This window comes from Rhinopithecus bieti, unplaced genomic scaffold, assembly GCF_001698545.2.
Source record: "Rhinopithecus bieti isolate Rb0 unplaced genomic scaffold, ASM169854v2 scaffold_16601, whole genome shotgun sequence".
Taxonomy (NCBI): Eukaryota; Metazoa; Chordata; class Mammalia; order Primates; family Cercopithecidae; genus Rhinopithecus; species Rhinopithecus bieti.
Genome location: NW_016808732.1, coordinates 1,648,432 through 1,672,414, shown reverse-complemented (window position 1 = coordinate 1,672,414; position 23,983 = coordinate 1,648,432). Strand labels below are relative to the sequence as shown.

Here is a 23,983-nt window from a genome sequence, read left to right as displayed (position 1 = left end):
CTCTCTGTCTGGGCCCGCGGTGATCAGCCCTTCTGCCGCCACGAGAAACCAGGAAGCAGCATCACCACACAGGTGGCCGAGCGGACCCATGAAGAAGGCGGGCTGCGGAAGGGAGCCAAGACGAGATTCTGCTCCAACCTTGGGCAAAAATGTTCCTGTGTCGGATTTTCCAATTATGTAACGTTAAAAATGTTCGGATTTTAAGATATCATTAAGTTTGTTTTCAGAGGATTTTATCTACGATGACAGCTTGCACCTCCAGGCTCCAGAAGAGAACTGTGTGGAGTCTGGAACCTTCTTTGTGGGAGTAAGCCTGGCTCACAAAGAGGCATCTGCCATTTTCACTTTGGGTGAAGACCTCTCTGTTCCGCAAACGGCTACTAAAAGCTGGGACAGCTCTCAGCCTTGGGAGATGCTTGTGACGATTCATTACCTCCCTCACAAGAGACTTCTAAGAAGACAAGCTGCAAAGGAATCAAAGTGCTCTGACAGCTTCAAAAACCGAAGGGAAACGGAGCCTTGTTTATTTCTTGTCAGAATAGTTCAAATCTCTCCCTTCTAAAAAGGACTTTCAGGCTGGCTGGACACAGGGTCTCACGCCTGAATCCCAGAAGTTTGGGAGGTCAAAGTGGGAGGCTCACTTGGCCCAGGAGTCTGAGACCAGCGTAGGCAACAACAGTGAGACCCCATCGCTACAAAATTGTTTCAAGCAATCAGCTGGGTGTGGTGGCCCAGGCCTGTCGTCCAGTTGTTTGGGAGGCTGAGGTGGGAGGGTGACTAGAGTCTGGCACGTTGAGGCTGCAGGGAGCTGTGACCGTGCCACTGCACACCAGCCTGGGCAACAGAACAAGACCCTGTCATTAAGTAACATAAATAAATAGGACTTTCAGGTGCTACACAATATTGGACTCACCATCCATAAGTAGGTGACATAATTTTCCAAATAGGATACATACGCGAGGAGGCATTATTATAATAGTACTTATACCAGATGGCATAAACTGGGACACGTGGGCCATGGCCGCCTGGCCCAAGGGTCTTCTCCAAGTTACCCTTTCACCTGTGACCCTCACTGGCATTTCGGGAGTGTCTTTGCCAAAACCATGCCAGAATCCCAGCTTCCTCATCTCCCATTAGTAAGGAGATGATGGCACCCAATCTGTGAATATGCTTGCCTAGGGCCAGCTCTGAGCAGACCGTCAGTAAAAACCATGTGCTCCCTTGGTTCAAGTTCTTGGCCATCCTGGCCTATGTCTCAGAACTTCGGCAGATGGGTCAGTGTCATACCCTGGACATACAAGTGGGAGGAGCAGAGCCTTCCACCTGCAACCCTAGAGGACTCGCAGCTCTGGGCACTCGGGGGGCTCACACTCAGACTCATCTGGCTCCGAGTCCCTGGAGCAGGGCTGTTGTGCCTGCTGCTCTCTGGGCTGAAGCTGCTCCTGCAGCACCTGGGTTCCTGCTCTTCCCCCCCAGAGGGTGGACTTACTCTGACTCTCTCCCTGGCTCCAGGATGGTGACCTTTCAGCCTACTGCCTGCCTGACAGCTGGTGGCCCAACCATCTCCTGGTCCTGGCCCTGACTCATGCACCCATCTGAACACACTGATGGCAGTTCCTCCAGGTTCTCAGTCAGTTCAGAAGACAGAACCCCAGGGTGTCTGCATGATGCTGCCCGCAGGCACTGTGACAACCATCTGCTGGGGCCCCTTGTGCTGGCCTCAGCTTGGGGATCCTGGGTCATAAGGCCAAGCTTCTGGAAATCCTGGTGCTTTCTGCAGAGTGAGACAGGCACACATCTAATTGAACCACGCAAGCTGAACCGTGGGCAACTCTGTGAGAGGCCATAGGGCCACACGGCCAAGAAAACAAGCTGTCAGGCCCACATTGCTGGGCTTCCTGCTCCCCGCTTTCCTCCTGCCGCCCAAGCTGCTTGTGTCCTACAGGTGTGCCCAATGTCACCCTGCACAAGTGCCACCCACCACGCTCCCACACTGGCCTCGCTCCCTGAGCCCTTGCAGGTCCAGGGGCAGTGGGCGCCTCTGCAGGTCCTCCCTGGCCTGATGGACATGGCACTTTGTTTTGGGGGAAAGCATCTTCAAGGCACTGGCCTCCACTCTGGACATACACGGAGAAATCTGCTAAGTGACGAAGTCTAGATGGAAGTCGGCCTCCAGCCCGCCCCACCGCCCCTTACACTCTGCATAGGAAGACCCGAGGGCCCTGTGCTGGCCATCCCAGCACTCCTGCCCAACACTGCCCCTGGTTTCTAAGCCTGACAGCTCAGAAAAGAAAGGCCTCCCTCCTGGGGACACATCCTCATGAGGACAAATGATGTCCCAAGGTACCAGCGGCACGGTTCTGGGACACTCTGTGATAGGCGAGAACCTCCTCACCTGCAGCTTCCTGGAAGGTGCCCTGCCTAAGGTGTGCGAGTCCTTGGGAGGCAGGCTCCGGCCTCACTGGGGTCTCGGTCACTCACCTTCAGGCGCAGCGGCAGGTCCTCAGGGCTCTTCCCCGCCAGCTCGTCGTCATCTTCGTCGTCCTGCAGGAACAGGCTGCTGGGGATGACACCCTTGGCGTACTTCTTAGTAATCTCCACAAAGTCATCCAGTGCGATGTAGTTCTTGGCTGAAGCATGAGAGAAAACAGCATGGGGGCCCCACACTGCAGCCCCACTGCCGCCCTATCACAGAGCAATGGGCTGGGGATGGTGGCGTGGGGCCAAGCTAAGACAGGAGCTGAGTGGGTTCAGGTGGAGGAAACCCTTCCCTGGGCGGCCTGAGGGGTGAGGACCAGGCTGGGTGAGGAGGAAGGGGGCAGGCTTGCCGAGTGCCAGCCTCCAATCCTGGCCCCCGGCCCCTGGGTGTGCTGTCCCCCACCCCAAGTGTCCCTCTCTGCCTAGCTCCTCATGCCTGGAGGCCACTTACCCACACCTTTCACCCAGTTCACCTACCAAGCCTCACAACCTGCATCTCCAGTGCATGCTGACAGCCTCCTCTACCTCCAGCCAGCATGTGGCTTCTCACAGCACAGGCGACAAGCCGCCCTGTAGGCCAGCACCCTGCCAACTGCTCCATCCAACATGATCTGTGCCCTCAACCCCTCCGTTCAACATGATCTACCCAGGGTCTACTGTGCACCTGCTAATACCTCCATCCAACATGTGTCTGCCATGAGCCTACTACATGCCTGCTAACCCATCCATTCAACATGCGCCCTGCCATGGGCCGACTTACCCCTCCATCCAGCATGTTCCACCAAGAGCCTGTTACGTGCCCACTGACCCCTCTACCCAACGCGATCCACCGAGAGCTACGCGCCCACTGACCCCTCCATCCAACACGATTCCCAAGGAGGGAATGAGGACCCTGAAGGACCCCAGCTGCTGTGGGTGAGATGGTGTCCAGGAGGCCTCCATGGGAAGGATGGGAAAGAAAGGACCATGCTGGGGCAGGGCAGAGGGAGACAAGCCAGGGTGCTGCAGAAACCCTAGGGAGGAGACAGGCTGCATCCAAGATGGCAGCCGTGATAGTGGGTGCTGACAGACCTCCTAATGGATCAGCTGCGTGTGCGAGAGGAGAGGAGTCGGGGCAGCACCCAGATGTAGCAGCAGCAAAGAGAGATGAGGCAGCCTTGGGGGGCCCACACAGGTGGCGGGTGGCACAGGCCTCAGCAGCTCACCGTAGACACCCGAGCTGTGAGCTGACCATGGGACAGCCAGGTTCAGGAGATGTGGAAGGCGCATGGGCAACCTGGGCGGGCTGGGGGCTTGCGGGTTGAGGACGGCGTCTGACACACAAGAGTGGTCACCAAGGCCACCCACACATTTCCCTACCAGGGCACAGTCCCCACGGGAAGACCCTGGTCCCCACAAGGAAGGCCCCTGTCCTCATACGGATGAATACCTCGGGCAGGATGTCCTGTCCTGAGAGACAGAACATTAGTCTAGGGACCCCAAGAAGGAGCAGCCAGTGTGGCAGCCAGGGCCCCGGGCCTGGCCGGGGAGAGGGCTCTAAGGAGAAGAGCAGTCATCTCTGCCCACGCTGCCAACGGATCAAGTCAGACAAGACAGGAAGTGACTGAGCAAGGAGGTCACTGATGGCCTGGATGAGCCACTTTGGTGGAATAACGTGGGAGAGGCCTGAGAGCATGGGAGGGGGAGCGAGAGAAGGGGACGACAGACACCCCTTTCTGGGAGTTCTGTTGGAAAAGCGGGCAGAGAAACAGGTGATGCCTGATGGGAACGTTCTGATGGAGGGGAAACAATGGGGGTGCTGGGGTCCTGTCCCTGAGGGCCTGGCGGAGGGGCCCCCAGGCTGGCCGTGCTGACTCCTAACTCACCGCCAGCAGCAGAGACTGGGACCAGCAGCAGGTGTGCCCGGCTCACCACAAACCCCTGTGGGAGTGGGAAGTGAGGTTGGGGTCTAGACTCTGCCTGCAGTGCCACCCAGGATGGAGACCCAGGCTGGGCTGCTCCTGCCCAGAGGTGCTTCACTTCAGGACAGCAGGCACCATGCCACCTCAGTGGCAGGACACCGTCACAGCCTCTCTGGTCCTTGGGTTTCCGAGTCACAGATTTCTTCCCATTTCCATGTGAGGCGTTTCTTTGTCTCCCCCAAATGGAGCAGGAAACCAGCAGCCCAAGCACCATGCCCACCCACGCAGAGGCAAGGGCTCTGACCACACCCTCTGGACAGTTTCTCACTGGCCCAGCGGGAAGAGGGGATCCGTGCTCCCACCTGTACTCTGCTCTACATGCCACAGAGGCTCCTAGGACAGGCGAGGTCCCTCAGTCCCGTCGTCTGATCATCTCACTGTTCAGAAGGGGAAACTGAGACCCAGAAAATAAAATGAGACCTGCCCATGTCACAAGAAGAGTCTGTGGCAGACCTGGGTCTTGGCCCAGGCCCCCACTGATACTTAGCCCCTGAGCCCCCCGCCTATCTATCTTCTCCAGGACAGGAGCTCCCAGTGCCTCAGACTGCAGAGTCTACCCCACGTGAATGGAAGACAGTGAGGCTGGCCAGCTGCACCTGGAGGATGTGAAGTCTCTTCACATTCTTTGACCACAAACATCCCAAAGGCACCCCCAGTTCAGTGTGCCCCAGAGCTCTATCCCCCCGCCTAGGCTCTGCCCGCTCTGTTCCCTGCCTACCTACAAAGGGCCTACGCTGGGGCAGAGCCCCTTCCACACCCTGCTGGGTCTCCTGGGCCTTTGCTCATGCTGTTCCTTCTGCCCGGAGCCCCTCCCCTAACGCCCTCCTCATCCTTCCCCACTCAGGACTCCCCTGCTGGTCCCCACCCCCAGTATTTCCCTGTCCAGGAGGGACTGGCACATCATGGTTTCTGTCCTGTGCATGCACTCGAAGTGGGCAGTGTCCACTCCCAGCATCCAGAACACTGACCCCCAAATGGACCGCCTGAGATCCTAGCAGGGCCAGGATGGGGTCACACAGGAAGGAGAGGTTGTCCTGCAGGCGTGGGCCAGGAGGCATGGGCGAGACGGGGCAGGCCAGGATGGGGTCGCACAGGAAGGAGAGGTCACCCTGCAGGCGTGGGCCGGGAGGCATGGGCGAGACGGGGCAGGCCAGGATGGGGTCACACAGGAAGGAGAGGTCACCCTGCAGGTGTGGGCCGGGAGGCATGGGCGAGACGGGGCAGGCCAGGATGGGGTCACAGAGGAAGGAGAAGTTGTCCTGCAGGCGTAGGCCGGGAGGCATGGGTGAGACGGGGCGGGGCTGCACTCACACTCGCTGCTGACCAGGCGCTCCAGCATCCGCCTCTGCTTCTGCAGGGACTTGGGCACAGGGCCTGGCTGCACCCCTCCATCTGCAGGGGACAGGGTGGATTAACAGTCAGACAGGCTGACCATCCCCTCGTGCCCTGCAGCCCACCAGAAACGGATGCACTATTCCCAGGGCACACCAGTTCCAGGGGCATCCTATGTTCTGGGGATCACAGGGCCCCAGGGCAGGCAGTGCAGGGGCCACCACACCTCTGCACCTCCAGCTGCTAGGGTGGACTCCACACCCTGTAGTGTGCTCCCACTTGGTGATGGACACAGTCCGTCCTATTGGTAGACGTGGTCAGAGAGCACTGGGCAGAATACCCTCTGGTTTGCTCAATGAGTGAGCACTGGAGTCAGGGCAGATGCTGTCAAAATGCCACCCACACACCTCCCCACTAAGGCATGGTCTCTACAGGAAGGTTCTGGTCCCCTGGTCCCCACAAGGAAGGCCCCTGTCCTCACAGGGAAGGTCCCAGCTCCTGTGGGAAGACCTCGCCCCTGAGGGAAGGTCCTGGCCCCGTGGGAAGGCTGGCGCCCAGGGTGAATCCTCGCACCGTGGTCGTTGACCTGGCCGACATTCTCCAGCAGCTCCGCCACGGCCACCTGCTTCTTCTTCTTGGGGTTGAGCTTCCAGTACATGACCAGGGCTGCCTTGCGCACGGCCCTCTCCAGGTCAGTCTCGGAGGAGAGTTGCCTCACTTCCCGTTCGTTCTCGGATGTGATGCCTGAGGGACAGGACATGGTCAAGGCCTTGTGTGCCCTGCCTAGAGCTTTCAGTGCCACTCTGACTCCGCCAACTCTGCCTGGAAGGCTTTCGAGGGAGACTCATACAAGGTGTCAGGACCTGGTTACCAGGGAAGGATGGATGGACACCTGGCCCAGGAGGACATCACACCATGCCCCTGCTACGTCCACTCTCCAGTTGGGAGGCCAGGCTGGTCTTGCAACAGACAGCCCCAAGCGCCCCCTATGTGGTGGCGGGAAGGAGGCAGTCTCTTCCTGTTCCTCCTGTTCCCATTTCACCCTCCCAGAAGGTGCTGCTATCCCCCTCTCAGAGGTGCAGACACCGAGGCACAGGCCTGTGTCCTGGCTCACCCAAGGTCACACATTCAGAAAGAGGCAGAGCTGTCTTGAACCCACGGTGGTCTCACTGCAGTCACAAGCCTGGGTGCACTGGCAGGGCCACCCCTGTGTCCACAGAGCTTTCCTCTGTCTCACACACAGCTCAGCCCTTTCTAAGGAAGGCTCGGACAGCAGGGAGACGGAGAGCAGTTTTTACTGCTGGTCAGCGGCTACCCTCCTCCCTTTACCCTCAACGGCCTGGGACGCCCACACAACCCAGTAGAGGGCAGGAGGACTCGCATGGAGATCCTTTTAAACATTGCCCAAATTTTCCACGTGAGCACGTATTTCTTTTCAAATCAGAAAGCACAACTGCACATCAGAAGGTGTATGCAGCTGGGGGAAACACAGGGGGCCAACCAGCCTCCTCCCTTGCACGCTCTGCTCCAGCAGCCTCTGGGGTATCCCTGGCTCCTGACAACGAGCCGTGTGGGCCGCCTGAGCCCCCTCCAATCATTCCACCTGCTCTGGAATCAGGAGGCCGGACTGGTGAGAAATTCTGGCTAACAATGCCACTGTTAGTTTTTTCAAAACCATCAGTTTAATTTTCAAAGAAAGACTCTGTATAGTAAACGTAACTCTTAAAATATTATGATACAAGCCAGGTGCAGTGGCTCACGCCTGTAATCCCATCACTTTGGGAGGCCAAGGCGGGTGGATCACCTGAGGTCAGGAGTTTGTAACCAGCCTGGCCAACATGATGAAACCCTGTCTCTACTAAAAATACAAAAATTAGCTGGGGTGGTAATCTCAGCTACTCAAAAGGCTGAGGCAAGAGAACTGCTCGAACCAGGGAGGTGGAGGTTACAGTGAGCCGAGATCATGCCACTGCACTCCAGCCTGGGTGACAGAGTGAGACTCCATCTCAAAAAACAAACAAACAAAAAACAGAAGACAATACACCAAAATATGGGAGCTGCTTCTGGGCTTCAAAGTTATGAGTAATTTGTATCTTTATGTTTTCTACGTATTCCAAGTTTTCTATGATAAGCATAAAATACTTACACAAAGGTATCATTACAAAAAACACCTTTGTGACACCCACTTTCATCCTTCCCTGAGACATGGAACCTTCAGGAAGCACACTGCCCCACGGCACCAGGTACAGCCACTTCCGTTGCGCAGGACAACGTCCTAACTGAGCACCCGTGGCCTGAGCTGCATCCCTTTCCTCCCCTGCCTCTCTGTTTGAAAGAGATTATCTTTGAAGGGTCCGCCTGCCTCCTCCCAAAGTGAGCACACCTGCCTAGCTCTGCGTGGGCCCACAGCCCCTCAGCTGGTCCACCCAGACCGGATGGACGTCAGCTCAGGGGCATGGGCCGCTCTGACTGCAGGTCACATCACAGTCTCCAGCTTTGCCTCAGGGAAGCTACCTCTCAGCTGAACCCAGGATCGACGTCTCCGTTTGGATCAGAACCCAGCAGGGGAGCAGGATGTCTAGTTACCACCTGGAGACACCAACACAAGCCAAACAGAATGAAAATGGCTTGGTCTGTTAAATATCCCATCTTAGGTCCAGAAACAGTGTCTAAAACGACAAGGCCACCAGCAAAACAGAAACTGAAATTTCCCAACAGCATCACCGGCATTAGGTTTGGTAACATTTTAGTTGTTCAGTTAGCAAGCAGCATTACCAGCTGCTCAACCCTCCAGAGGCTGTTCTAAGCCTCAGGCAGACCCACCCTTTCTGTCCGCCAAGCACCGGCGAAGCAGCTTCACAGCCTCCCGCCGGCCCTGCTTTGCGGCGAGGACCAGCCAGTCCACAGCAGTGCAGCTGTTGAGTTCTTCATCCATGTCGCCGGCCAACTGCAGGTAGTGCTTCCCCACCTGCAAGACAGGCACCAGTCAGCCTCCAGCTTCTCAGACCCTCTCCCACCTCACGCTCCCAGCCAGCCCACCTCCTTTCACCCACTTCCCTTTGTCACCCAGGCCAGGAAGGAAAGGGCGGAAATGGGGTCACACCAGGCATGTCCACTAGGCTAGGCCCTACTGAGCCTCCAGCCATTCGCTCCTCCTCAAAACTAGGTGAGGAAGGTGTGGCCACCTCATCCACACAGTGAAGGAGTCATCACGGGCTCCGACTGGTACAGGTTCTCTTCCTTGAGTTGCTCCTGCCTGCCAAAGCTCACCATCAGTGCATGGAAACCAGAACCATGACTGGGTCCTTTACACCTCTCAAAACAGTCAGGGGACCACAGAAAGCCAGGGCTAGAGAGAGGCCAGCTAGCCAGGGGTTGGCACTGGCCCACTGCCTGCTTTTGCAAATAAAGTTTTATTGAAATACAACCATAACCACTCATTTGCATGTTGTCCATGCTGCTTTTATGTGCTCCACAGCAAAGCTGAGCAACACAAGAAATTGTGCGGAGTCCAGAATATTCACTATCTGGCCCTTTGCAAAAAAAAAAAAAAAAAAAAAAAAAAACCCTGCTAAAATGGTTCAATCTTCTCATTCTACAGATGGAAAAAGTGAGGCCCGGGGCACAGAAAGCCCATAAAAGGGCTCACTATGCTCCGCCAGCCTCCAAATGCCCAGGCAAATGGATGTCGGAGGAACTTTTAAGTACAATATGGCTGTGAGGTCAGGAAATAATTTTTTTTTTTTTTTTGAGATGGAGTCTCACTGTGTAGCCCAGGCTGGAGTGCAGTGGTACGATCTCAGCTCACTGCAACCTCCACCTCCTGGGTTCAACTGATTTTCCTGTCTCAGCCTCCTGAGTAGCTGGGAGTACAGGTATGCACCACCACGTCTGGCTAATTTTTGTATTTGTAGTAGAGACACGGTTTCACCATGTTGGCCAGGCTGGTCACGAACTCCTGACCTCAGGTGATCCACCTGCCTCGGCCTCCCAAAGTGCTGGGATTACAGGCGTGAGCTGCCACGCCTGGCCAGAAATTCTTCATTTATAGTTTTGCATCGAAGCTTTTCTCCTCTTCAGGGAGAAGAGGGGGCAGGAAACTGCTCAGGATAACTGTGGTCACCTGCTTGAGTCCTGTGCAAGGGGACAGAGTGAGGTGGTGAGAACTTGCCTCCACAGAGGACACAGGACCCCCGGCTACCTCCTGTCTCAGCCTACTGTTGGCTTCTCCCCTTACCGCAATTCAAAATCATTGTATTTCTGTGTGTCTACTTGGGTTTTTTGGGTCTACTTCTTCCACTAACCTGTCACCCATGAAGACAGGGCCACATCACGTCCCCAGCACTGGCACGAAGCCCAGCCCGTGGCTGATGCTGAGTTAATGGTCATTGTTCTGAGGGCCCTGTGCACACAGCTAACAGCCAGGTGAAAGGCCAATTAGGGAGACAAGAGTGTGCAGCATACACAGTGTATGCTGGGGGGTGGCACAGAGCAGGCAGCCGCAGAAAGCCAGGAGGTCATCCTGGAGGAGGTGATGCCCAAGAGGAGGTGTGAGCTGGACAAAAGGGGGATGAGCGCTGCTCCCCAGAGGGGTGCCAGGAGGAAAACTGGCACAGTGAACATGGGCACCCCATCAACATGGGGCTCAAGTGGGGTAGGGTGCATCATGCTGGCTCCTGACCCCAATCTCAGGCACCAACACTTCTCTGTGGGCTGTGGAGCTCACGGCCAGGCCCGTCGTGCTGGGGGCAGCGTCCTGAAGTCCCCACCGGCACTGCAGTCCTCACCTCAGTCTGTGCCTTGGGGTCCCCGGCCTTGGCCCTCTCCAGGATTTCTTCAAAGGGGATTTCCACGTCTCCTTTTATAGGCCCTTTAACACAGAAGAAACAAACACACACGTCACAAAGCCAACTTTGTCGCTTGTCAGAAGGATGGAGGGGATGGCAGGACGGTCTTCAGATCTGCTGCTGTTCGTCACCTTCAAATCCAGGCCAGGAGTACAGACAGACACAGAGAGGGAAGATGCCCAGAAAGTCACTGCTTGCCTTCCAATCACAAGCAGCCCCGAGCAAGCTGAGCAAACTCTACGTGGTGGGGTGGTTCAACACCAATTCGAAGCTCTTGGGGTGGGAGGCACGGGAAGGAGGGGAGCACAGAGCCAAGTCCCACCATCACGCCCCTTGGCTTAGGCCTGCTCCAGCTGGGGCTCTAGAAAGATCCAAGGACTCAAGTTTGACAGCCCATGACCTAAAGAATACAAAGAACCTGCATCTAAAGCCCAGCACCCCAACAGATCAAGTTCATGTTTTCCATGATCGTACCAACATAAAACATATCTTTTTGGAGATTACAATCAGTGTATATACATCTTGATATTACCTTTTCCTTCTTAAGAGTGAACGCCTTAGTCTGTTCGAGCTGTTATAACAAAAATATTAATACCATAGACCAACCCTGGTGGCTTACAAACATCAGAAATGTATTCCTTCCAATTCTGGAGACTGGGAAGTCCAAGACCATAGTGTTGCAGACTCCGTGTCTACTGAGGGCCTGTTTTTTGGTTCAGGTCTTCTGGCTGCGTCCTCACAGGGTGGAAGGGGCAAGGGAGCTCTCTGAGGTTTCTTTTATAGGGGCACTAATTCCACCGTAAAGCCACTGCTCATGACTCATCACCTCCTAACACCATCGGACTGGGGGTGAGGATCTTAGCACATGAATCTGGGAGAGACACAAACTTTCAGTCCACAGCAGTGGATCGTCCTCTGGTTTCCCACGATGCGCTGCAGTCAGTTCACCGTTTTGGTGGCTCCTAGATCTGTCAAGGAGACACAGTCAGGTAACTGGGCCTCTCCTCTCCTCTCCATCAGGTCCGTAGGTTGCTTCCAATAACCTCTTGTTTTCTACAATGGTGCCATGAACCGTTTCTTTTCTTTTGGGAAGTCATTTTCCTAGCACAGGTTCTCCAGTTGAATTATTAGACCAAGGGTCCAAACATCAACTACAGTTCGTGCTGTATTTTACTTCCTAAGAAGTTATCTGAATGTACAAAAGCATCATGCAGTCTTACCCATTTCACCCAAGCCTGGCTGACAATGGGACAGGCTGCATGGTTCCCAGTAACACCACACTGAGGACCAGCCTTTCTGATCCAATTCACCCAGGGCCTCCCCAGAACCATCCCGTGGCAGGCTCTGAACCAGCTCTGCAGCACCAAATGCTGCCTGGCCAATGCTTTCAGAGGACCCACGTGTACGGGAGACAGGACTCCAGTGGGAGACAGCATGGGATGTGGCCAGGTGCAAGGCAGAGAGGAGGGCCACACCCAGTTTGCAGAGGGCAGAGGGAGGCTGGGACAACTCAAAGTTGCAGGCGGCAGGTGAGGCCCTCACAGGTGAAGCTGTGTGGGTGAGACATGCATTTGCAGAAGGGAAGAATTAGATGGATTCTTCACAAGCTCTTGTGGTCAGGCACATGCACTCCAGCCCTCTGGATGGGCAACTCGCCAACACAAAGGCCCCTCTCCCTGGATGCCCCTTCCCCAGACGCCCCTGTCCCTGGACACCCCTCTCCCTCGATGGCGCTTTCCCTGGACACCGCTCTCCCTGGAAGCCCACCTCCCTGGATGTACCCCTCCCTAGAGGCTCCTCTCCCTGGATGCCCCTATCCCTGGAGGCCCCTCTCCTTGGTCACCCCCCTCCCTGGAGGCCCCCCTCCCTGGACGACCCCTCCTTGAATGTCCCTCTCCCTGGACACCCCTCTCCCTGGACATTAACTCTCCGTGGACGCAACTCTTGCACAGAGTTTCGGGCCCGGCTTCCTTGCCGGGGTCCTCAAGGACGTTGCTCAGAGATGGCATCAGGCCCCGCAGGGCAGCCCTTTTGGACACCACCCTCCCCAGAGCCCCGAGGCCTTGGTGCTCCCTGAATCCATCAAGGACAGTTCTCCCTCCTTGCTGCCGTCGCCCCGCCAGCCCCCCAGCGTTGCAGGCTCAGTTTCTGGTTGCAGGCTCAGTAGCAGGCTCACAATTCCTAGAGGAACTGCAGACACAGAGCCTGCAGGCACCAAGGCCACGGGCCCACACAGCAGTGTGAATGGTCACAATGACACAGACCCACGTGAGGATCCACGCTCAACAATAAGGTGCTGTGTGACCTGGTGCAGGTCACATCACTGCTCCGAAGCAGCTTCCATCTGATCGTTAACATCAGTCTGATAGGATGGTTTATGATGAAAAGACATGCTTTGCAGTGAGTGGTCCAGAGTCGCTGTTCACAAGAGGAGGCTTTCTCTTCCCTCCCCACTTCCCCAGGACACCCCAGGGCCATTGCTGTGCTTCTCACCACAACGCCAGCACCTCTCACGAATTCCAATCTCTTTACTTGACCAAGTTCACAAGCCATATTATTCTTCCCTTTAAAAAAAAAATCAAAACATGGAAGGTCCAAGCCTGTGTGGTTGTCTAAAAAGATTCTTCCAGTCCGTAATTAATTTTTCACAGAAGTTATTCATAGCCTGACATTTCTTTTTTTCTTTTTTGAGATGGAGTCTTGCTCTGTTGCCCAGACTGGAGTGCTGTGATGCGATCTCGGCTCACGGCAAGCTCTGCCTCCTGGGTTCACGCCATTCTCCTGCCTCAGCCTCCCAAGTAGCTGAGACTACAAGCGCCCGCCACCTCGCCCAGCTACTTTTTGGATTTTTAGTAGAGACGGGGTTTCACCGTGTTAGCCAGGATGCTCTCGATCTCCTGACCTCATGATCTGCCCGCCTCGGCCTCCCAAAGTGCTGGGATTACAGGCATGAGCCACCGCACCCGGCCAACAGCCTGACATTTCAAGACATCTCCCCAGTATATAGAATCTTTTTTTTTTTTTGAGACGGAGTCTCGCTCTCATCGCCCAGGCTGTAGTGCAGTGGTGTGATCTTGGCTCACTGCAACCTCTGCTTCTCGGGTTCAAGCGATTCTTCTGCCTCAGCCTCCTGAGTAGCTGGGAAAACAGGCGGCCACCATCACACCCGGCTAAGTTTTTTGTATTTTTAGTAGAGACGGGGTTTCACCATGTTGGCCAGCTGGTCTCGAACTACTGATCTCAGGTGATCCGCCTGCCTCAGTCTCACAAAGTGCTGGGATTACAGGTGCGAGCCACTGTGCCCGGCCCAGAATCTCATTGAGATGGACAGACACTCTCTTCATTATTCCAGTTTCCATATGGCAGTGGTGGGCTTGTCCTGAAGACCAATTAGCTTAGTCATGAAGCAGGAGTCTTCACGGGCTCAAAGGCAAATCCCAGCATGCTCACTGCTCAGTGCCAGAAAAATCACCCCCAGAAGCCGGCTGCATCAGTGTGGACCACCTAGGCCCATGAAACACACGTTTTTCTGTGTGCTCGACCTCCATTCCTTGCTTTTTCTGATGACTGCACCTTGATGCCCCTTTTGGGGAACGCCCCCAGTCTTATGGTCTGGGAGGCACTGCCCCGTCCCCTGTGCTGCACAGAAGGCCTGCACCCCCACCTGGCCAATCAGAGTTGCCAGGTCATCTCCCTGACTACAGCACCTGGTTCAGGGATGGACATGGCCCAACAGGGTTTGTGCTAGAACTGCTGGGAAATGGGCTTTCCCCTTCTGCTGATCTTGGCACATGGATGCCAGCTTGAACTGTGGAAGGTCACCCTGTGGGCAGAGCCCCTGAGAGAGAGGCAGCACAGGAAAGCAGAGTGGAATGGGGGGTGGGGGGGCGAGTACTTCCTGATGACATCACCCGAGCCCCTGGACCCAGTCATGCCTGAAGCAAGCTACTCTAGGCTCCGCAGATCCACGGCCTCATCAACCCCTTGCTCCTCTACTTTTTTGGCTTGTGTCAACTTACATTGAGATTTTGTCACTTGCAACTAAAAGGGTCCTGAATCTAATTCATTCTTTAAAGTCTGCCTATTAACCACAAAACAGCAGTGTGATCAGAGCTGGATACCATGGGCAGGTCTCCTTCCCCCTGTGAGGTTCCATGGAGAACACCCGTCACCTTTTTAATTATTTGTCACGCACAGGCCCTATGGATTTGAGAGATTCATGGATGTCATGCGGAATCAGTCAATGATCCTCACTTTCTCAGGCACTATCTAGGGCCTCCTCCAGGATGCGCCCCTTCCCAGCACAGCCCACTGCCATTTCTTGCTGGAACCTGGGTCATCGTCCACCGTCTATCACAGGCTCCGCCAGCCTTCATGGATGCCATCTACGTCCATGGGTCTCACCCATCTTGCCCCCAGCTTCCACTACGGCACTGGACAGTACACAGTGAGCAGATGTGGGGAGGAACAACGGGGATCCCAGGAGGGAGCCACTGCAAACAGGGCCTGCAGCTGCCCTCTCTCCTCCCCAAATCCTAGCGTAGTCCAGGATACACAGCACCTGCCTGGCTGAGCAGCTGAACTGCCAAGCTCAACTCCCTGACTTAAACAGATATTCTGCAGAAAGAGAAAAGGATGGAGAGAAGGCTTCTTCCCAAACACAGAACATCAAATCCACCCAAGGGGCAGTGGCTGGGGCCTCTCTCCCCAAACAGCTGGCTCCAAACGTGCACAAAATTCTCCCAGAGTGGGCTGGGAGTAGGGCAGCTGGCTTCCACCTTCACATTACTGATGCATCCAGACATGCTTCTATAGTGTTTAAAATTTTTGGATGTATGTCAAATGCTCTTAAGAGTGCAATCTTAGGCATGGAGTAAATAAATACAATGTAAACCTCCCATATCTAAGGGTGCTGCTGCCCTCTCCCTGCCTCACTGGTCCTGGGCAAGCCCTTGACCTCCACGATCTCTCTGCTCCTCTCGTGACGCCCACAACAAGGGGCTGTGCCAAAGGGAAAGGTGGAAAGAAAAGAGGATGTGCTGTGTGCTGTCATCATCCCTGTGCCAGAGACAAGGCACAGGGTGGTGGCCTCACACCACGGGGGCATCCCCCACATGGGGAAGCTGAGCTCACCCTGCACTACAGGCATCCCGTCAGCCTCTGGAACACTGACAATGATTCGCATGAATGAACAGGCTGAATGGTCCTCAGCCCTCTCTTCCCAGGGCTGGCTGAACTCTGAGGTGGGAACAGGGCAGACAGTGGCCTGGAGGCCCTGGCAGGGAGGGCTCCTTCTAACAGGCCCTGCCCAGGGGCGTTGGACTGGGCCCCCATCGCTGACCCAGTGGACCTTTCCTGAGCAATGGCCAAATGCCAGTCTGGGGTGCCAGCAGCCGAGGGCTCCACACTGAGAGGCAGGACTCCTGAGCTTACCACAGCCCGTCCTGGGCCAGGCGAGAACGAGCACGTCCACCCGTGAGGGCTGGGGCTGTGTACACGACTGTAGACTTCACTCGCGGTGGGAGGCTTCCTGGAGGTGATGTCCGAGGCTTGGAGTACAAGTAAGACAGGCACATTGCCAAGTTCCCAGAAGACTCAGCCTCACCAGATCCTGCGGCCAGTCCTCACAGTGTGGTGTGGGGGGCTCAGCAGGAGCACAGCAATCAGATGGGCCAGGTCAGGATACAGAACAGACATGACAGCTGCTTCCTAAATAATCAAGGGCAGGTGCCCCAGCAGCCAGCACAGCCCCAAGCAGCACCTCCTGCTGTGCCTGTCCCCAGGGCAGCGGGGGCTCCATGCACTCCTACATCTGCATCAGAGCCCCAGCCCCCACTAGGGCCCCTGCAGCCCCCATCTAAGACTATGCTTGCACCCCGCTGGGAACCACCCCCAGGACCCTACCTCCTGCTGTGCCACCACCGTCCACCTGGCAGCCCTAGCCAGAAACCTAGAGGCCACCCTGGCTTTCTCCCCTCCCTGTCTACCTGTCCCTCAGCCTTCCTGTGGCCTGGCTACTCCTCTCTGCTCCGCCTCCTGGCTGGCCTTTAATGTAAACAATAAATCTGACAGCTGAGGCCCACTCACAACAATCCCCTCTCCCTTCCCTGACCCTCGGGACCCTGCTTGGCCTGGCTGACCTCTTGACACCATGGCCAATTCCTCATGGGTCTTGGGTGCCCTCTGCTGGGCTCCCTCTCTGCCCAGGGTGCCCTCAGTGTAGGAGCTGGGGTGCCTGCTTTCCCCACGCCCGAAGGCCCTTCTTCGTCCCTCACTCAGCAGCTCTGGCTGGCAGTGCAGCCTCGGTCAGCATTGGTGGGTGCTTCCTGGTGGGGTGCACCTCCTCCCCAGGGCTCCTGCTCCTGTCCATATATGTGTCCCTGTGGCTGCCAAAGCGATCCCCCTACCCCCAATGGCTGGAAGGCCTGGCAGATTCAGCAGCCATGTGGGCTGGCCGCCCACTGGGGTCAACAGAAAGGGCATATGACTGCCCCAGAGTCTCATAGTGAGCTGGGCCACCTCATAGTAGGGTGGGCCCCCGGTCAAGGTGGTGGCAGCACTGCTGTAGAGACTTGTAGAGATGAGATTGCTGCTCGGAGACGGAGTGGCAGGTACGGCTCGGAGAGCTCCCGAATCTCGCCTCCTTCCTCCTCCACCAACCCCGGGCCGTGTCCTACCAGTAGACCTATGAATAACCGAGGCAGCAAGAGAGCTAAGGGAAAGGGGTGGGGCTCGACTGGTGGCCCCAGGAGGACCTGAGTGCCACCCAGAGCCACAGCTTAGCACACACTCAGCAACAGGCTAAGCACATGATAGCCACAGCACGCCCCAGCCGGGAAGCTTTCCCCTTCCTCCCACCCTGCACCAGGCCCGTTCCTCTGTGCATCTGAGCCTGCCCTTTAGCCCCAGGGCTAAACAGAACAGGCCCAGAACAGACTTTCTGCCAGGGCGTGGACTCGCACAGCAGTATCATGGTGACTGAGTGGCTTGGCGTCAACGCTAGGTCTCTGTGCCTGCTGGATCACCTAGGACCAGGTGTGACCAGCCCAGCTTTATTCTCTTGTTGAGCAGAACAACAGGTTCCCCCAGGGCTGAGGACAACACTGAGGTGATCACAGGACTCACCACAGCTACCTGTGAAGAAACAGCCCCCCGCCCAACAGCCCTGGGGCAGCCATGGACAGGCAGGTGCTGGCCCTGGTCCACTGGCACATCACTTGGGCTGCTGTCAAAAATCAGAACAGACAACACTTCTCAGCACACGGGCATCCACACTCCACACAGGACAGTTTCCCCTCTCAGGGCTGCCATGAGGAGTCACGCCCTGGCACAGGGACGCCCAAGAGCCTCACAGCTGCCTGCGGTGTCCTTTCTAGCCTGAGTCACTGTTTTCTTTACCTGTCTGGGCCCAGGAGCCCCTGAGTTTCTAAGCCCTGACCCATCGGCAGTGGTTCCCCAGGTGGCAAGTGACTTGCCAAGGCCACAGGGCCAGGATGGGAAAGAAGCGTGGGGCTCCAGCCCAGTGAAGTTTCTGAAGCAGCCCTGCCCCAACCTTGCTGAATGGCGGGCTGAGAAGGGGGTCAGTTCCTCATGGAGGCAACCAGAGAAGGGTGACCCCAAGGCTGCTCTTCTCCTGTTTCCCAAGTGTACAGGACAAGGAGCAGCTCAGATGGGCCTCTGATGGTGCCTCCTCCAGGCAGTCTTCCTGATGCCCTGAAGAGTGACCAGGCTCTCCTGGGGGGCCCCTAGGGGACTGCAAGGTGGGCTGTCCCCCGCGCTGCGCTTAGCCCCCAGAATGTAGTTCCTTGTTCACTCCTGTCTCCCATATTGCTCAGGGCTCCTGGAGGGCAGGCCTGAGCCTTCACTCCTGTCACCAGGGCCTGGCCAGGCACTGGTCTAGGGACAGGCCAACCTGCTCTGTGTACTTCTGAGCCTGTGACATGGGGATCCCTGGGCACAGCTGACCTGAGGTCCATAGTGAGCACAGGCTCCAGGGTATGTTCAAATCTCCCCTCCACCCTTCACCAGCCACAGGACGCCAGGTCATCTGCTTAAGCCCTCTATCCCTCGGTTTCCCATCTGAAAAATGGGGCAGCAGCAGAGCCTGCCCCCCAAGGCTGTTAAAGAAGCAAGTGGGCTAATGCCCTAAAAAGATGCCTGGCTCAGGGACGTTTCAGTTAAATAGCCACCCTTGTTGCCACCTGTTGGTATGTTAACTGACGCTCACCCATCTATGTTGGCTGGACAGGGGAGCTAAATAACAGACTCTCGCAGCAGCTGCTCCTGGCAGGGACGCTGGGCCCTGCCCTCCCTGTGGCCATTGGGCATGCAGGGCCAGGCCTGCTGTGGCCACATCAGTGACCAGTGACTGGGAGACGGGACGCCCACTGCCCCCAGCTGCAGGTCTGGTGTTGGGGGCTGGGCTCTCAGGCAGCGCTCCGGGCTTGCTCTTCACCACCCCCACATTGGAGACAGATGCCAAACAAACCACAGCTGCTTCCTGACTCTTCTTATCTGAAACACACACAGTCTTGGACTCTGTCCTTTGCAGGCTGTTCTCACTACCCAGATTGAAACCAAGCTTCCGAGCCCTGGTCTCTGTTCCCCCGAAGTCGTGAGGCTGGGCCCAAATCCCGGGGTCAGGCCCCGTCCACCCAGAGGCCTCCAAAACAAAGCGGAGGAGCACAGTGATCTTTTAAGGAGATGTAAAGACAAACAGGGCCCAGGGCTACAGTGAGATTCTGAGGGCGCGTCCAGCATGAGCGGTACATGGGAGTCTCAGTGCACTGCGACCACAGCAGGGAGGCTCCATGGCCCTGCCAGTGAGGTGACTGGAACAAGAAGGAAACCTGGGCCACTCAAGCGCCTCGTCTCTCACCCGCTGGGTCACTTGGCAAGTCACCTAGACTTAGTGCCTGAGTTTCCCCTCTCAGGATGGCCATGAGGAGTCCCGCTCTGGCACATGGACAAGGCTGGTGTACACAGCAGGAACTCACCATGGATCTGGGGCTTCTGCATGGGCAGGAGGGACAGTGATGAACTGGGACTGAGCTCCCCTGGCAGCGGCCTCTCTAGCAAAAGTGGAGGCTGACTGAGGCCTAAGTGAGCTGGAGAAGGTGCCCAGGGGCCGGACTCCTCTGGCTCACACCCACTACCCTCACACCGCCACCTGGGAACCAACAAGCCTGTCAGCTCTACCTGTGAACACCCAGGGCCTGGTCAGCTCTGCCTGTGAACACCCAGGGCCTCAGTCAGCTCTGCCAGTGAACACCAAGGGCCTTATCTCTGCTTGTGAACACCCAGGGCCTGGTCAGCTCTGTCTGTGAACACCCAGGGCCTCAGTCAGCTCTGCCAGTGAACACCAAGGGCCTTATCTCTGCTTGTGAACACCCAGGGCCTGGTCAGCTCTGCCTGTGAACACCAAGAGCCTTAGTCAGCTTTGCCTGTGAACACCCAGGGCCTCAGTCAGCTCTGCCAGTGAACAGCAAGGGCCTTATCTCTGCTTGTGAACATCCAGGGCCCCAGCATCCCGCCTCAGGATGGAGGTGAAGCGTGCCCCTCCCTCACAAGTCTCCCTCAGGGAGAGGAGAAACTCAGCACCAAGGGCTTCGCCCGCATGTGGCCTCACTCCCGACAGTGTGGCTGTCACCTCTGGCCTGCCACCCTAGTTGGTTACAGAGGGCCCGTGAATTTACTCCATACGTTTGGATGCTGTTGCAAATGGAAGTTGTGAAGTGCTGCAGAGGCCCTGAGAAGAGAAGGACTGCAGAGGGGTGGGGGCACCAGCACCACTTCGAGTGGGTGCCACACAGGTGACAGGTGCAAGGCTCTGAGGAGGTGGGTGGCCCCAGCGGACGGATGCCTGTGCACAGCATGGGAGCTGCACAATGCTGAATTGCAGGGGACCTGGCGGGGGGACCTTCCAGGGGTGGCTGGACCCCGTTCCCACCCAGCTATCCCTGAACAGCCCCAGCCTGGGCTTCCCAGCCTGCCCCCTTACCGGTGCCGTCTGCTCTCTCCCGGCTCCTGGTGTGATGGGCCTGGGGCTCAGCGGGGGCTGCTGCGTCTCTAACACCAGGGCCAGGGCCAGCCTGGGGTCCAGGGGCTCGGGGCCTTTCGCTCCTCTCCTGCTCCAACGAGGCTGTGGCATTGAGTCGGGAACGTGCCTGGGGCTGCGGTGCTGACGGGGGCTGTGGGCAGGAGGGGCCCAGTGGAGCAGTGTCAGAGTCCATCCTGCCTGGAAGAAAAGTCAGGGTCAGGCCCACCCAGCACCGGCAGAGTCCACTCTGGCACTTAGTGTCTGCTGGAGATGGAAAAGCAGAGGGAGGCAGGCAGGAGCTGCCAGACACTCCATACAGGATCTCGCGAACACTCAGCACAGCCCCCATGGGCCAGCCCTGCTTCCAGGGAGGAAACCGCGGGAGGACACTCACCCATGTGACTCTACAGATGGTACGGCACTTACAATCTCAGACCGGCAAGTGCCGAGGCCTGGAGTCCTTGCCTCACCGGGCATGAGCCACACAACCCTGACCTTCCCTCATCCAAGAAACGGGGATGATGATAGCAACACCCAGAGATCACCCATGTGGAGCCCAGCTGCAGGGGGCTGAATTGGGCCCCACATCATGTGTCCACCAATGTCTGTGAACGTGCACTTAGTTGGAAAAACAGGTCTTTGAAGACATACTTAAGGATCTTAAAATGAGATCAGCCTGGAGTAGGGAAGCCCTGGCTCCAATAGCTGATGGCCTATAGGAAGAGGAGGGTAACAGAGCCAGGTGGAGATGGGTGACAGCGGGCAAGGAGCAGGAGGACCACTGGCCACTGCCAGAAGCTGGACAGAGGCGAGGAACTGAGCCTCCCTCAGAGCCTCCGGGAGGGACCCACCCTGCTCGCAACTTGACTTCAGACTTCTGCCTCCAGAACCATCAGAGAACAAACCTCTGTTGTTTTAAGCCACCAAGTTTCCGGTAGTTTCTTATGGAAGCCCTAGGAAACTACGACACTGGTACTGAGTAAAGTTAAGTAAATATGAGAGGGGAGGGGAGAAGAGGGCAGGGGAGAGAAGTGGGGGAGCCAAACTGGTGGAGCTGGGATTCATACCCAGATCTGCTGCTCCACAGCCCCCACCCCAGGCCCAAGCCGTGGCACCGAAGTCACAGGACTGATGCCCCAGAAATCAACACACATAGTAAAAAGCAAACTAGGCAAACAGTGCGGTGGGGGCATCAGAAGAGACTAGAGTGCACAGAGATCCTGTGACCCGTGTCACACCAGAGCAAGGGCTTTATTTTATTCAACAGAGGTCCTCACTCGCTGCTTAGCAACATGGAAAAACACCACCATCCCTGTAACGAAGGACAACCACTGACCACAGACACAGAGCTGAAAGCGCTGCAGGATCCCGAGCCCTGGGACCCGGATGGGGCCCTGGATGAGAGGCGTTAGGGGTGGGATGCAAACCCCTGAAGCTGTTGGACCTTGTACCTGCCATGTGAGGCAGTGGAAACTTTTCCTCAGATTCCCAAATGACCCTCCCAAGCTCAGGGCCACAGCCATCCTCTGAGGGGCAGAGCAGGGAGAGGCTGGTAAGCAGAGAATCTCGCTCCCAGCCCCAAGCTGCCGCCGCGCTGTGCTCCTGGCTCTGTGCCCACCAGCTGTGTGGTCCTGAGCAGCCCACATCCCTCTCTGCACCTCAGCCTCCTCATCTGAAAATGGGGACAGGGCAACTGTGAGGACCAGTGAGACCAGTCACCATGGGTGGCACGAGGGAGTCCCCCGGCCACCTCTGAACACCCAGTGCTTGGCACGGAGCCGGGTTCCAGGAGGTGCCCAGAGGTCACTTTTGGGGGCAGCCACGACTGGAAGAGTCAGGAGTGGCCCCAGGGTCCCACACACAACAATTTCTGCTCCATTCCCAACTGCAAATGGGTCCTAAAGATCAGATCCGTGCCGCTCAAGAACTCTGCATATTTCAGTCCACATGGTCCTTCCTTACAGGGACTCAGTCCTCAGTTTAAAACATCCCCCAGGTGCAAACCATGCATGGTCAAGCTTGGGAGCCTGCTCCGTCCTATTTCCAAGTTCCAAGCTCCTGGGAACTGGCACCTTCCACAAAAGCAGCCATTTAACTGCACGTGCAGACCTAAGCGCCCTCTTAGTCAGTTGTGGTAGAGAAATACAGGATTGCACGCAGAACCCACACGCTGTGGGCAAACAGAACCACGGTCCTGCAGGCCACCGGACCACCTGAGACGGTGAAAAGTCAGGTCTTCAAATGACATGTGGCCATGTCTACCTTCTCTCCCATGGTTCCCACTGCCCCCAAATCAGGTGTCACTTTCTCAGACAGAGAGGGAGGGCACCTTTACTGAGGGCTGACCTACGCCAGGGCATCTCTGCCATTAAGAACAATGGCTCTGTTCTCGGTACTTGTCTTTTCTCATGAGTTCCTTGTATGCCCCTGGAAGGTAGGTCCTGTTGTCATGAGTTCCTCGCATGGCCCTGGAAGGTAGATCCTATTGTCATCCCAGAGTTATAGATGGGGAAATGTTTTATCCTTCAACCTCACCCCATTTCACAGACAGGAACCCAGGTGCAGGGAGGGTAGGGACCTGCTCAAGGTCAAACAGCTGCAGGTACCAGAGCTGAAAATCAAATCCAGACCCGCCCAATTCTAACGATTCTGCAAGCTCATTTCTGAAAACGATGACTTTGAAATCCGACTGCCACTGCATCCTCTCTCCCTGGGCCCAATCGCTGCAAAACGCTGGCTACCCTTTAACATCAGCGCACAAACACTGACCTCCACACTTCCCTCTCTGCAGGGCCCTCTTCCTGGAATGCCTTCCTATCCCCCTCCCCCAGCCTAGACCCTAAGCACCCTTCCAGTCAAGAGCTCCAGCAACACCTCCTTTGTGGGAGCTTCCAAGCTATGTCTCTCCTGAGTCCTTGTCTTCCTCACCTGCTCAGGTAAACATACAGCACTCAGGTGATCACCTCTCCATCAGAGCCCTCCCTCTGCTAGAAGTTACAGCCGGAAGCAACATGGCATGGGGTCGGTTACCCTTACTAGTGGCCACATGACCTCACTGTGTCTGTTTCTCTACATGTAAAACGGGGATAGCACCTCCCACATAGGGGTGCTATGGGGATTATGTGTATGATGGAAGAGAAAGCAAACTATTGGGCATTAAAAAAAAACCCTAAGCCATTACACCCAGGTGCTAAACAAAGGCATGTTCAGTTGGAAAACACTTCGTAAAAGGCATTTCAGGAAACCAGATTCTTGCTGGCCTATGTACCATGTCACACTGCAGTTGGAAAAAAAAAAAAAAAAAAAGGCCGGGCGGGGGGGCTCAA

General features: G+C 56.4%; 1 protein-coding gene across 1 annotated transcript in view; it reads right to left on the bottom strand.

Moving 5' to 3' along the window:
• The window catches only part of WFS1 (wolframin ER transmembrane glycoprotein), a 37,281-nt gene that overhangs the window by 8,756 nt on the left and 4,542 nt on the right, over window positions 1-23,983 (bottom strand). The window contains 6 exon segments of the mRNA XM_017887095.1: window positions 2,482-2,630; window positions 5,751-5,831; window positions 6,345-6,515; window positions 8,595-8,739; window positions 10,559-10,641; window positions 20,619-20,855. Coding sequence (XP_017742584.1) covers window positions 2,482-2,630; window positions 5,751-5,831; window positions 6,345-6,515; window positions 8,595-8,739; window positions 10,559-10,641; window positions 20,619-20,850 — 861 coding nt within the window. The 5' untranslated portion in view covers window positions 20,851-20,855.